The sequence below is a fragment of the Hyperolius riggenbachi genome, chromosome 2 (genome assembly GCF_040937935.1).
Source record: "Hyperolius riggenbachi isolate aHypRig1 chromosome 2, aHypRig1.pri, whole genome shotgun sequence".
Taxonomy (NCBI): Eukaryota; Metazoa; Chordata; class Amphibia; order Anura; family Hyperoliidae; genus Hyperolius; species Hyperolius riggenbachi.
The window spans coordinates 353993170-354006745 of NC_090647.1; the positions used below are offsets into that span (position 1 = coordinate 353993170).

Below are 13576 nucleotides of genomic sequence, written 5' to 3' on the forward strand. Positions count from 1 at the left end.
TTTTTCCACCACCAATTAGGCTTTCTTTAGGTAGGACATTATGCCAAGAATCATTTTATTCTAAATATGTTTGAATGGGAAAATAGGAAAAATGTGGGAAAAATCATTATTTTTCAGTTTTTGGCCATTATAGTTTTTAAATAATGCATGCTACTGTAATTAAAACCAATGAAATTTATTTGCCTATTTGTCCGTTTAAATTATGTCCCTATCACAATGTTTGGCACCAATATTTTATTTGGAAATAAAGGTGCATTTTTTTCAGTTTTGCGTCCATCCCTAATTACAAGCCCATAGTTTATAAAGTAACAGTGTTGTACCCTCCTGACATAAATATTTAAAAAGTTCAGTCCCTAAGGTAACTATTTATGTATTTTTTTTAATTGTAATTTTTTTTTATTTTTACAAAAAAAAAATTGGGGAGTGTGGGAGGTAATGAGTTAATTTTTTTGTGTAAAAGTAATTTGTAAAAGTATTTGTATGTGAAAAATGCTTTAGGGTGTAGTTTTACTATTTGGCCACAAGATGGCCACAGTAACATTTTGTTTATGTGACCTGCAAGCGTCCGGAAGGAAGCTTGCAGGAAGTACAAAGAGGCTGGGAACTTTTTTTTCTCTTCACAATGATCGCGCTGCTTCTCGTAGAAGCAGCGGATTATTGCAGGGCTTAGCTCAACGAACGGAAATGGATTTTCCCGTTCATTGATCTCCGCGCGAGCGGGCGGTGGCGTGCATGCGAGCAGGAGTGTGCGCATGAGCGAGCGGGAGCGGGGGCAGCGGCGGGAGCATGGGAAGTACGGATTTCTCTGTCCCTGGTGGTAAAAGGATGGAAAAAGGGATGGAGAAATCCATACGGCTGGGGGTAAAGTGGTTAAAGCGGACCTGAACTCAGAACTTCCTCTCTGCTCTAAACGATACGCAACAGCATAATAACCTTTAAAGAAAAACATTTCTATGTTTCAGCTGATACAAAACCTGCAATACATCTGCAATATGTCTACTTCCTGCTTTCATGGAAGCAGACATATTGTTAATATCCTGTATTTACTAATTAGCTTCTCTATTGTGACAGTCAGCTGACACAGGTGAGCAATCAAATTACAACTTGTGATTAGTTACAGATGAGGGGAATTGGACGGCCTAAACTCCCTAAATACATACAGGGTGCATTTCTCTATGTTTTCCTTCTGTTCTATGCAAGAGTTCAGGTCCACTTTAAACGCCTCCTAAATGTTGCTCAGTTGTGTAAAATTGTGGCTTAACATTTTTGAGTGTTCAGAATCAAAAGATACATCTTAGGTGGTACTTCCCAGGGCTGTGGAGTCGGTACAAAAATTATCCAACTCTGACTCCTCAGCTTATGAAATCTACAACTTTAGGTACCCAAAATTGTTCCGCCTCCTAATACTAGGGCTGTAGAATTGATACAAAAAGCATCCGTCTCTGACTCCCCAGTTTTTGAAACCTCCGACTCCAGGTACCCAAAAATTGATCCAACTCCTCGACTCCGACTCCACTTACCATGGAAATAACTCACAAGGGCCCGGATTTACTGTATTTAGGGCACTTATAGCTGGCTACCTGGGGGCACCTATGCCTGGCTACCTATGCTACGGGCACCTATACCAAGCTACCTATACTGGGGGATTCTATAGCTGGCTACCTATACTGGGTGCATCTATAGCTGGCTACCTACTCTGGGGGCAACTATAGCTGGTTACCTATACTGGGGGAAACTAATGCTGGCTACCTATACTTGGGGGCCAGAGGTGTCACTAGCTTTGGTGTCACCCTGTACGGAAACTCATGGTGTCACCCCTCTGTTACCCCATGAACCTCCAACCTCACCAGGCTAAACACAACCAATAATACCTTTTTTGTATATTTACATAGCCTTACCCCACTGTCCCTTAGCCTGGAGCTTGATGTCACCTCCTTTGATGGTGACACCTGGTGCAGTACGCACCCCCCTAGTGACGCTACTGCTGGGGGCAACCATACTTGGCTATCTGTTAAAAAATACAGGTTGCCTGGCTGTCCTGCTTATTCTCTGCTTCTAATACGTTTAGCCAGACACTGAACAAGCATGCAGATCGGCTGTTTTTGACAAAAATCTGCTTGGATTAGCTGCATGCTTGTTTCAGGTATGTGATTCAGATCCTACTGACCAGTGGGAGGATTGTCCTCAGCCCTGCAGACCAGCAACACAGGAAGAGAGGGGGCACATTAAAGTGAAAGACATATTGATGTTATTAGAGTTTAAAGTAAATGGGAATCAGATACCTACCTAAGGAGAGGGAAGACTCTGGGTCCTATATAACCTTCCCTCTCCTCTCTCATTGTAGCAGCAGCTCCTCTGTTTTAATCCCCTGTTGTGGGGGACTTCGGAAGTCTTTGGGAGCCGAGTTCTCCCAAAGACAGACGGTTCCATACTGCGCACGCATGAGAGCACGAGAGAGGGCGCTCGCGCATGTGCAGTGTGGAGCGTCCTGTCCTCGGCAGCACCCGGGCTCCTGAAGACTTCCAAAGCCTCCCTTCGGCACCAGACACAGCAGTATTTGACCAAATTGGTCAAATACTGCTCTGGAACGGGGACCAGGAGAGGAGAGGGAAGGCTCTATTGCAGCCTTTCTCAACCTTTCTACTCTGGAGGAACCCTGAAAATAACTTTTTGATCTCAAGGAACCCCTGCAAACAATTTTTTGATCTCGAGGAACCCCTGCATTTGTTTTGCAGGAGGCATGGTCTTAAAAACCTGTGTGGCTGTTTATTTCACTACCCCCTATTACACTGCCACTCATTATACTGTCTCCTGGCCCCCCAATGTAGTGCTTCTTGTTACAGTACCATCTATTATAGTGCGCTCTCTTATACTTCCTCCACGATGGGAAAAATGCCAAGGAACCCCTGCAGAGTACTCAAGGAACCCTGGTTGAGAAAGCCTGCTCTAGGTAAGTATCTGGCCTTTTCTTTTATAATGGTTCCCATTGACTTTAAGTGCAACGCAAAATCACAAGGATATTGTCCAAAAACCTCGATCATCCCCGCACATCACAAAAAAATGGGACTACTTTGATTCCTAAACCAAAACATTTCCCAATGGGCTACAAAAAGATTAGCATAGGTACAACATACCAAAGTACCCATTGTGGTACCTGGTAGCTGGCTCCATCAAATAGGAAGGTATTTTGGATCAGTACAAGGCTGTTAGTTGCTCCGTTTTTTTCCCCGGGCACTCACCTTGCTGTCACTCCATGTGTTGCACACACTTCGTTTTCGTTTTAGATTGCCTGATGAACTTTTAATGTGGAATAAAGCCTTCTGCGATTTCATGAAGTCCAGCAGTGCCGTCACACACACACACACACACACACACATATATATATATATATATATATATATATATATATATATATATATATATATATATATATATATATATATACGTGTTCACCATGTTTGCAGGGAGCATGGAACCCCTTTGGACATTCCAGATTATTTCCATATTCAGAAAACAACATACTGCTAATTGTCCCAATACCTCTGTGATCTCCTCTGAGAGACAGTCACATGAAATGCCTAATGTGCCAAGTGCCTGGAAATAATATGTCATTGGGAGGAGTGGAAAAGATCCATCTTTACTAACCAAAACCTTCATGTGACCCACATTTCTAAGGCCTTTTTTTTGAAATGACACCTGTGCATACAATGTGCACTAGGCTACTTTATAACCACTATAGTATATCTTTGAAATGGAAATGTTTAGGTGTCGTCTGTAGGGGTTTGTGTTATCCTATGTATTTTTTTATTTTTCAGGCTATAGGATGCTCCATTATAGCCATTGGAATTTACTTTGTGGTTCATAATATCTACGGATCCATGTTCCCAAATGCTCCCTCCCTCACAGTTGGGAATGTCTTGATTTTATTTGGCTGTGTTATAATGGTATTTGGATTTGTCGGATGCATGGGAGCAATTAAAGAAAACAAGTGCTTACTACTTACTGTGAGTATTGAATGAGCTGATTAGAACGAAGGGGAGGGAGGTGCTGGATGGTCTGGGGATTTCTGTCATGCTGTTGCTGTGTAAGTGTGATTGCAGTTGGGTGTTAGTGTGGTCACTAGTTGTGCACCTCTGATAAAAATAAAGTAAATATAAAGATTTACTAAAGGCTCTCAACAGATCTGCAAGTATGTCCAGTGCGGATATCATAAGTCATCAGCAAACCAGGACGGGATTTGTTTTAGTTGTCTGCTATTATGTGGTACAGCATACCTCACCTGGGTCACACTGGAACATAGAGGGGCTTAGTTTGTAGTCTCTTGGTGCATGCAAATGCAAAAGAACGCAACCAACAATTCACACACCCATCTGCATCCTATCCTATGACCCCAATATCACAATAGCTGACAATGTTTAATCAGTCCAGTGCAGGTTTATTGGATCACTTATGTAGAGTCAGGCCTAGAACCCACTAGGAATTGCTGCAGTGCTTTAAAGTTGCCACATCACTGTGTGCAGCGATTCCTAGGGCATTTACGATCGTGATTACTTGACACTTGGAAGTGATGTACAGTAACCTGTACAACGCTTTTGATTTGTGATTTGAGTGGTTTTTTTTAAATAAAACTTTATTACACTTACCAGGCGACCTTCTTTTGTCTTTAGCCCCGCCCCTAAAGGAAGAGGTCATAGGTGCTTCTCTATGTCCAATCAGAGAAGCACCTGTGACCTCTTCCTTTAGGGGACAGGGTTATGGACAGAAGAAGGAAATACAGAGACCTGGTAAGTTTAATAAAGTTTTTAAAAAGCTAACCTCTCGGCCCCCCAAAGTGAAGCATAATCGCTTTGATAAGCGATTTATGCAGCGCTTATATACTTTGCATTGAGTGCTCAAAATACTGCATGTTCCGCCACTGCCATTATCCCTAATCGCAATGGCCCTAATGGGTTCACTCCCACTCACTTTCATTGGCAAAGTGTTTTTGGGAGTCGGCGATCCCAAAACACTGCCAAAAACACCCTAGTGGGTTCCTACTCAACTTTTCACTGGAACAAATTCTGCTTAAAATCATGTTGCATCAGAAAGAATAAAAGGTGTAAAGTTTCAGAGATCTTGTTAGCAGATATAGAGCATACTGGATTTAAGAAACATACTGCTGCAATTACAAACATATCTCAGCCACAAATACCTGCCAAGTAACAAGGCCCCATCATGGCACCTCTGTATTATGTCAAACTAATCATTGAGAGTTCCACATTGGGGCATAATGTGCATAACAAATGACAAACTTGGAGCAAACGGCCCTGGTTGCTGAGGCAATGTATGAAAGCAGAGCAGACATGCCCAACCCTCTGCGAATGTATCCTGTCACAGCAGCCTACAAAACTATTTACAAAGGCCCTTTCCACTTCTTCTTTATTCTATATAAATGATCAAAATGGATGTTGTGTGACTACAATACAATTAAAAAAGTTGGGGTTTTATATATTTATATATCATATTTATGGACCACTTTCGGCTAAATAATGCTGCCTAATTGCGACAGCCCTTCCCTACTAGTGGTTGCCATCAGAGTGATTGATAAATGTCCTTTTTAACCAGGAAGTATCCATCCAGAGGTATCAAAAGCCTGTGGGTGACATTTATCAAGAGTGTCTGAGACAAAATATTGGTAGGTTTTTAGAAATCCATGCAGAATTGTCTCAGACATATTAAGAAATCACCAAATAATAGGAGGCGTTAGGAATGCTTTTCAGACAGTGCAGTGTGTGAGGGAAATTGCTATTACTGAGATAAGCAATACATCTGCTGTATTACATCAATGCCCAGCACTGGAAGGGTTAAGCACAGAACAGCTTCACAGGATTCAGCAGGAAGGAGGAGCACTTCGCAAATCATGTCTAAGCTACACTGCACAATCTGTAGAAGTGCTATTGAGCACTTCTCAATCTGCTGCAGTTTATGAATGGATTTGCATTTTTCTTAACTGTAGTGCAGTTCTAGAAATTTACATTAAACTGCTGCTATTAAGTAGGATTTAAGAATTTTCTTATTAGCATGCAGAACTGTGCCTCCTGTTGGTTATAACTGTTTAACCCCGGTGCAGCACTTTAAAAAAAAAAAAAATTAAATCATGGAGCTAGCCTATCGCTAGCTACATGATAGCCGCTGTGCAGCGGCATCCCCCCATCCAATCCAATCGCCTCCGGTGATCAGCGCAAACAGGAAATCCCGTTCAGAAGGGGACTTCCTGTTTGGCTTCCCCCGTTGCCATGGTGATGATCGGGATGACGTCATGGCGCACAGGGGAGTCCCGATCCACCCCTTAGCGCTGCCTGGCACTGATTGGCCAGGCTGCGCAAGAGGTCTGGGGGGGTGATCGGATGTTACACGCAGCTAGCGAAGTGCTAGCTGCGTGTAACAAAACAAAAATTATGCAAATCGGCCCACCAGGGCCTGAGAAATCCTCCGCGGCGGCTTACACCGAATTGAGTTCGGGATAACCGCCAAGGAGGTTAAGAAAAAAAAAAAACTGTTGGTAATGCTTTGATTACTCTGTTCCTGTGACTGTCCAGATGTCAGATGGGAAGAGCTAATGCCCACATGACCAAGGGCCATAGCCTCATCTACCATTAAAAAATTCTCCCCCATATGCTTCTTCCCTGCTAGATTTATACTGCTTGAGCATCTGCAAACTTGTCTATTATCTTGTTTAAACTGGGACAGTGTGGTGGGTGAAATCAGCTGAGGTATTAGTAGCTCACTGCACCTTGGGAGGTTTTGGTATAGCCTCCAAGTAGATGTGCACTCCATTTATCTATTACCCTATTATACCTATGCAATTGTCTTGGATTAGAGTGGGACAGCCAGATACAGAGACACCCTGACAAGGCCTTGCCTCTTCTCATGTATTTGCTTATGTGAAAGGTGGAGATCTGCATTTAATTATAATTACAGCAATACGGTAGGTTAGCCAAGAGTGAGAGAGGAAATTATTTTTACATTGCAAAATAATGAAAAGGAACTATATAGATAATGTATAGTTATTTGAAAAGTGCAATGTTGTCCTAATGGTAACAGTGCTGCTAGTTTCAGATTGATGAACACAGCAGGGTGATAGTTCTCTTTTTATCTCTTATAGTTCTTCATATTGCTCCTGCTGATTCTACTGGCTGAAGTTATCATGGCTATCATTCTTTTTGTTTATGAAAAAGAGGTAAGATATATGATATACATTTAAAGTTTATTGTTTCTCATGTTTACCTTACATTTGCATGATTCTTTTTGGTGCTATAGGAGACAGACTGTAAATCCTTATGCAGGAATTAAAGGAACACTATCAATTAACATGTTTTTTTTCAATTGAGATAGGAACTGTTTGGTAAGTGCTGCTAAGTACTGGTGTGTACATTTGAATCCTTATCTTTTTGTTTACTGCTATCTAACTCCTTTCACATTTTTCTGAGGCAGTTTGCTGTAGAAGAGGGAGAATGAGCCATGAGGGGGAATTCCCTCGCAGCGCATCTGTTACCTCTGTGTGTGCAGAGAGCTCAGTCAGAGACAGGCAGAGCTTTCTCTCGCAGAGAGCAGAGGAAATGTATCTTATGTGCAACATACACAACTGTAATTGTGTGTGTGAAACCTGATAGGCTTTTGTTTTCATATAACTGCAATATTACACTGTCATGTCAGACTGCAGAGATTCACCTATGCAAATGAGACATTCCAAACGTAGCTAAAATCTACACACAATGAATTAAAGGTTTTGCCTCTGATATTTAACATGAAAAGTAGGCAAATGTTTACACCGCTACTTAGACATTATTTGTACAATGCCATCTTAGAATACTTGGGCATTGATAAATGTCCTTTAATGATGCAAACGTGTAATTAATTACCATTATTTATAGGACAGAAATACTGACAAATGCTGCATACAGAGTACAGTAGTGTACAAGGTGCTATAACTCATCATAAGCCTTGCACTGCCAGATGCTATAGAACAGAGATGGATTAAGATATATTGGGGCCCTAGGCAAGATAGCAGATTTGGGGTCCCTTTGTGGTACTTATGATAAGCTAAAGTAGAGAGGGCTCAAATAAGGTGGCAGGTGGGGCCCTATGACACCCACCAGGCCCCAAGTACCTGCCTAGATTGCCTGGGGAATGATCCTGTTCTGCTATACAACAAAGGTTTCCAACCTATGCATTTATCAAATTCTACTCCTTGCAAACACTGTAAGTACATGTAATGTGCTGTCAGATCACTGGCATGAAGTTTCTGCATTTCATCAGTTCTTCCACAACTATAGCAACCATTAAAGGGATACTGTAGGGGGTCTGGGGAAAATGAGTTGAACTTACCCGGGGCTTCTAACGGTCCCCCGCAGACATCCTGTGCCCGCGAAGCCGCTTACCGATGCTTCGGCCCCGCCTCCGGTTCACTTCTAGAATTTCACACTTTAAAGTCTGAAAACCACTTTGCCTGCATTGCCGTGCCCTCAATCCCGCTGATGTCACCAGGAGCGTACTGCGCAGACACAGACCATACTGGGCCTGTGCAGTATGCTCCTGGTGCCATCAGCGGGATCGAGGACACGGCAATGCAGGCGCATTGGTTTTCAGACTTTAAAGTCTGAAATTCCAGAAGTGAACCGAGCCGGGGCCGGAGCATCGGTGAGTGGCAGCGTGGGCACAGGATGTCTGCGGGGGACCATTAGAAGCCCCGGGTAAGTTCAACTCATTTTCCCCTGACCCCCCCTACAGTGTCCCTTTAATCTTGGTGGCATACTGTGACTGTGCTTGCACTAGCAGCATATGGGGGCATCCCCAGGGCCCATCAGCAAGATTAGGTTGACTGCTGATCTGCTGACACAGCTGTCCTTCTACTCTTCCCAAATGATGTTGTATGCTGTTGTAGCAACTGCATTAAGTGGAACATGATGTAAGAGGAATATGAAGCTACCATCTTCATTGTCTAACAAACACTGCCGGTTGCCTGACTTTTGTGCTGATGCTCTGCCTCTAAAGGTAGCCATACACCCGACAATTATGGGCAGATTTGACAAAGAGACAAGTTTATCTCTAATCGAATCTGATTAGAAATTTGTCTATTTGTCAAAGATGCCCATATTCTACAGGCCGAATCTCGTCCGATTTCAGCATAAAATCTTCAGGGAATCGGCCACATCCACACCACCGCTGCCCCCAATGTATAAATGTGCCCCCCCCAGTGTGTGCATTTATACATTACCTGTCCTGCGGCAACCTACGTGCGGCGTCCATCTATCTCGCCAAGTTCCGCATACACGCGTGCACACTGGCGGCGCATAGCGTCTGACGTCAGGCTCTATGCGCGTATGAGCAACCCGGAGAGATGAACGGACACCGCGCGTAGGCTGCTACACAACAGGTAATGTATAAATGCACAAAGGGAGGGGTAAAAACACATTTATACATTACAAAAATAAAAGAGAGTGAAAAGAGTCTGGCACTATAGTTTAATGGCAGCGTATGGAGCAGTGCAAAATCATATCCATTGAAGCAAAAACAACACATTGCTGATTGCTAACATGTGGTAAAAATGACAGAAGCAGATTGCTAGTGCTCAAAAGGCTGTACCTGGATGGTGGGAGGTGGCAGGTGTGGGCGCCGGTAAGCCTTGGACCTTAAAGTGAACCTTAAGTCTAAAATAAAAAAAATGAGTTTTACTCACCTGGGGCTTCCCTCAGGCTCAGCCTCCCGCTATTGCGGCCTTCCTTGCCGCAATAGCAGTATAGGGGGCGATATTGTGGCTGGGAACGCGAAGAATCACTCGCGTTCCCAGCCTGTCGGGTCCTGATGGCGAAACCGGAAGTGGTCGCTGGCGGGGGCGGGAGGATCGGTGAGACACGGCGAGGGCACCGATTAGCTGCAGGGGGCTGAGGGAAGCGCCAGGTGAGTAAAACTCATTTTTTTTTAGACTTAAGTGCCTCTTAAAACAAGCATGCAGATTTATGACAAATCTGACAGGATTAGCTGCATGCTTGTTTCAGGTATGTGATTTAGACCCTACTGACCAGAAAGATCAGCAGGACTGCCAGTCAACTGGTATTGTTTAAAAGGAAATACATATGGCAGCTTCCATAGGTCTCACACCTGACACTTCAGGTTCCTTTTAGGAAAAACATGCAAAAGATGACAGGCATTGCCACATATACATTGTCATTATAAAGATCAGTTCACTTTTTTATTTCTTTCAGGTGGAACCGTATGTTACAAAACACGTGACAAACAGTTTTGAAGAGTTCAAAACACAAAATAAGAAGAATGAAACGATATGGCATGAGATACAGCGTAGTGTGAGTAAAACACGCATAGGAACTAATGCTTCTGGCTGGGTTCACATATGACAAAGCGTGAAAGGCTGCGTTTTGTGTCATGTTTTATGTTAATGTTGTGTTTTGGTGCGTTTGCGATGCATTTTTCATGCGTTTGCGGTTCGCATATACAAAACGCATATGCATTTTGGGCTGATTCACACTATGAGAGCTTTTTAAACGCCAGAGATTTTAAAAGCTCTTGCTAATGCAATCCTATGGGGGATTTTTACAAAATCACATCGCTCCAGTGTGAACACTCACATAGGATAACATCAGAATCAGAATCAATTTATTTTTGCCAAGTAAGTTTGCACCTACAAGGAATTTGTCTTGGCAGTTGCTTAACACACACAAACAAAAACAATACAAGGACAGACAGTGTGAATATTACAAGTCAAGGACATTATGCAAGTATAGTGGCAGTAAGCAAGCTGACAAGCAGGAGCTTTTAAAATCACAAGCCCTTAGAAAAGCTCTTGTAGTGTGAATGAGCCCTTTGTATGTGTTTTCGTTGCGTTTTTATATTTCCATTTATGCAAATCACTTGGAAGACAACAGGAAGCAGAAATACAGCAAAAAAAATATTTTTGGGTAAAAATGCATATAAACACACATGAAAAACGTATACTATTGCACTCCCATTTACTTTCATTATGTGCGTTTTTGATGCGTTCATAAATATTATGCAACAAAACCAGTGTTTTTAAAAATGCATAGAAAATGCTTATGCGTTTTTAATGCGTTTATTCCTGCGGCCTGTAGACTTCCATTAGTGGCAAAAACGCAGCGTTTTCCGCAACGCTAGCATTTATGTTATGTGTGCACCCAGCCTCTATCTTATGGAAATTTGGCTGCTAACAGCTTAATAACATAATGGCTGATATAATAACACTGATTCAATATGATATGAATATACTTTAATGCAGACAACGCTGCCTTCAAGCTACGTACATACATCCTCAGAATAAATCTCACCAGTAATGATTCAGTTGACTGTTTAGGAATGACTGTTATACAGACAGTCCAAGTAGCCTGTTCTGTTCTATGGAGAGGGAAGAGATAGCACAAGTGGGAGGTGCCCCGACTTTGGGGCAACAATAACTTCAGTCAAGGATTTTCCAGCCTGGCTGACTGCAGAAGAGGAAGCTACCAATGTCTGGGGACACCTGAACACATGCTAGATTTTCACTGCAAACAATTAAAAACAATCATTTCAGGCGAGGAAAATAATACAATCAGGATCCCCAGTATCTGGCACAATGCAAATCGGGAATGTAGACAGTTCCCTGTTGGTGCGATCTGGCAATCCTCCTTAGGCAGCTCTCAGTATCCACTAGAGAAAGTAAAAACATGCAAAAGAGAGAGCGCTCTAAGTGACAAATAAATAAGAGCATCCACCCTGCCAAGGACAGGTCTCACCTGTTCAGAAATGGCTGCTCGTAGGACACAGCCTCTGATAGCGTTTGTCCCTTTAGGGGCCAGGGACCAGGCTCACGATCCAGCTCCAGGCGTCTGTTTAGCCTGATGAAACAGAGAACGTTTTCTCTGAGAAACGCGTTGTTTTTACTAATAAATAAGCCCCCCTTTTACACCCCACTACCTCACCACTCTCTATTTTATTTGCGGCAAGTCAGCGGTTATATATGCTAGCCGCACAATACTACTCAGTACGCTACTGACATCGCATAGACGCCGCTCACTCCCGTTTGGTCTCGCAAGGTGAGCGTGCGCCAGGATCTAACGTTTGGCCTGCCTACAGCCTCCCTGGAAGTGTCCAAACTGAGACCGTGACTCCCTGGTGGCCCTCCGGATTCCCCGCCTGGAGCTGGATCGTGAGCCTGGTCCCTGGCCCCTAAAGGGACAAACGCTATCAGAGGCTGTGTCCTACGAGCAGCCATTTCTGAACAGGTGAGACCTGTCCTTGGCAGGGTGGATGCTCTTATTTATTTGTCACTCAGAGCGCTCTCTCTTTTGCATGTTTTTACAGAATCTGGCACAGGCAGGGATTGCCTGATGCCGAAAACATGTGCTTGCTGGTTGCTTCAGCATCTGGTGGAAAATAACACTGACCTCCTCCTTTGCAGAGTTTTCCGCAGCAGAAGCGTGCCCTCTTCTATACTTCCTGTACATCCCAGCTGCTTTCATGCGCCCTCTGAGTACGGCTCCTCAAGCAAGCATGTAACACCCCAGGACCCGTACATGGATGTCGGAAGGCCCCGGGAGCTGCAGCATGTATAGAAGATGGCGTCTGAAAAACTGCACAACTGCAAAAGTACTACCTCATCCTACCGCTCAGGCATGCCGTTAGTTGAGAGACTTCTGGATGCCTGAGCTCTGGATAGCGGGGGTTTCGTACATAGCTTTTGGCTTGTGAGACTGGTGTGGTCATATTCAACTGTTAGATTAGGGTGTCTGACTGTCTTTATTTGCCTGAATCAGTGCACATTAGAGCTTTCGAGACAGTGACAAAAGTACTAGCAAATGGATGTGAACTGCTATAAAATTAATAAAATATGTTTAAAAAAACAGAAAACATTACTATGATAGGCTCTGACTTCTGGATTTACATTTCCAATGGGGAGGGCAGGGGCCGCAGGGCTCTTTGTCTCCTCCCCTATTTACAGAGTACATCTTACAAAGCCCTCCCAGTATGTGCACAAGGCAATATTGGGCAGGCTCACTACTGAATGACATACAGACATTTTAAAAAAGAGCCAAGGTTCTTTACGCCAACTGCTGATAGGCTTTCAGGCAAATGGAAGTCAACCCATTGTTGTGCAGCTGCTAGCGTGTGAATTGCGCAAAAAGTGGGATCAGCGCATCACCAGGCCGCCTCCGAATGGCCTCCGATCAGAGATGCGCTGAGCCCCCCCAGAGACTGCAAACGCACCTTGAACCCAAACAGAGGCTCTGCATATACACCAAAAGCAAAGCTGTTAAGTGGGAGCGGCTGACCAAAAATGAATTAAATTAGTACATAGCAAGGAAATTAACAGCGCTACTTAACCACTTGAGGACCTAGCGCTAACCTTAAGGACCAGCGCTGTTTTTTCAGATCTGTGCTGGGTGGGCTCTACAGCCCCCAGCACAGATCGAATGACAGGCAGAGTGACCAGATCGCCCCCCTTTTTTCCCCACTAGGAGGATGATGTGCTGGGGGGGTTTGATCGCTCCTGCATGCTGTGGGTGGCGGGGGAGGGGCACCTCAAAGC

General features: G+C 43.7%; 1 protein-coding gene across 2 annotated transcripts in view; it reads left to right on the forward strand.

Moving 5' to 3' along the window:
- CD53 (CD53 molecule) overlaps positions 1-13576 on the forward strand; it is a 110882-nt gene that overhangs the window by 45318 nt on the left and 51988 nt on the right. For both annotated transcript variants that reach the window (XM_068269651.1, XM_068269652.1), the window contains exons 3-5: positions 3816-4004; positions 7145-7219; positions 10245-10343. In XM_068269651.1, coding sequence (XP_068125752.1) covers positions 3816-4004; positions 7145-7219; positions 10245-10343 — 363 coding nt within the window. The remainder of the gene's footprint in view (positions 1-3815; positions 4005-7144; positions 7220-10244; positions 10344-13576) is intronic.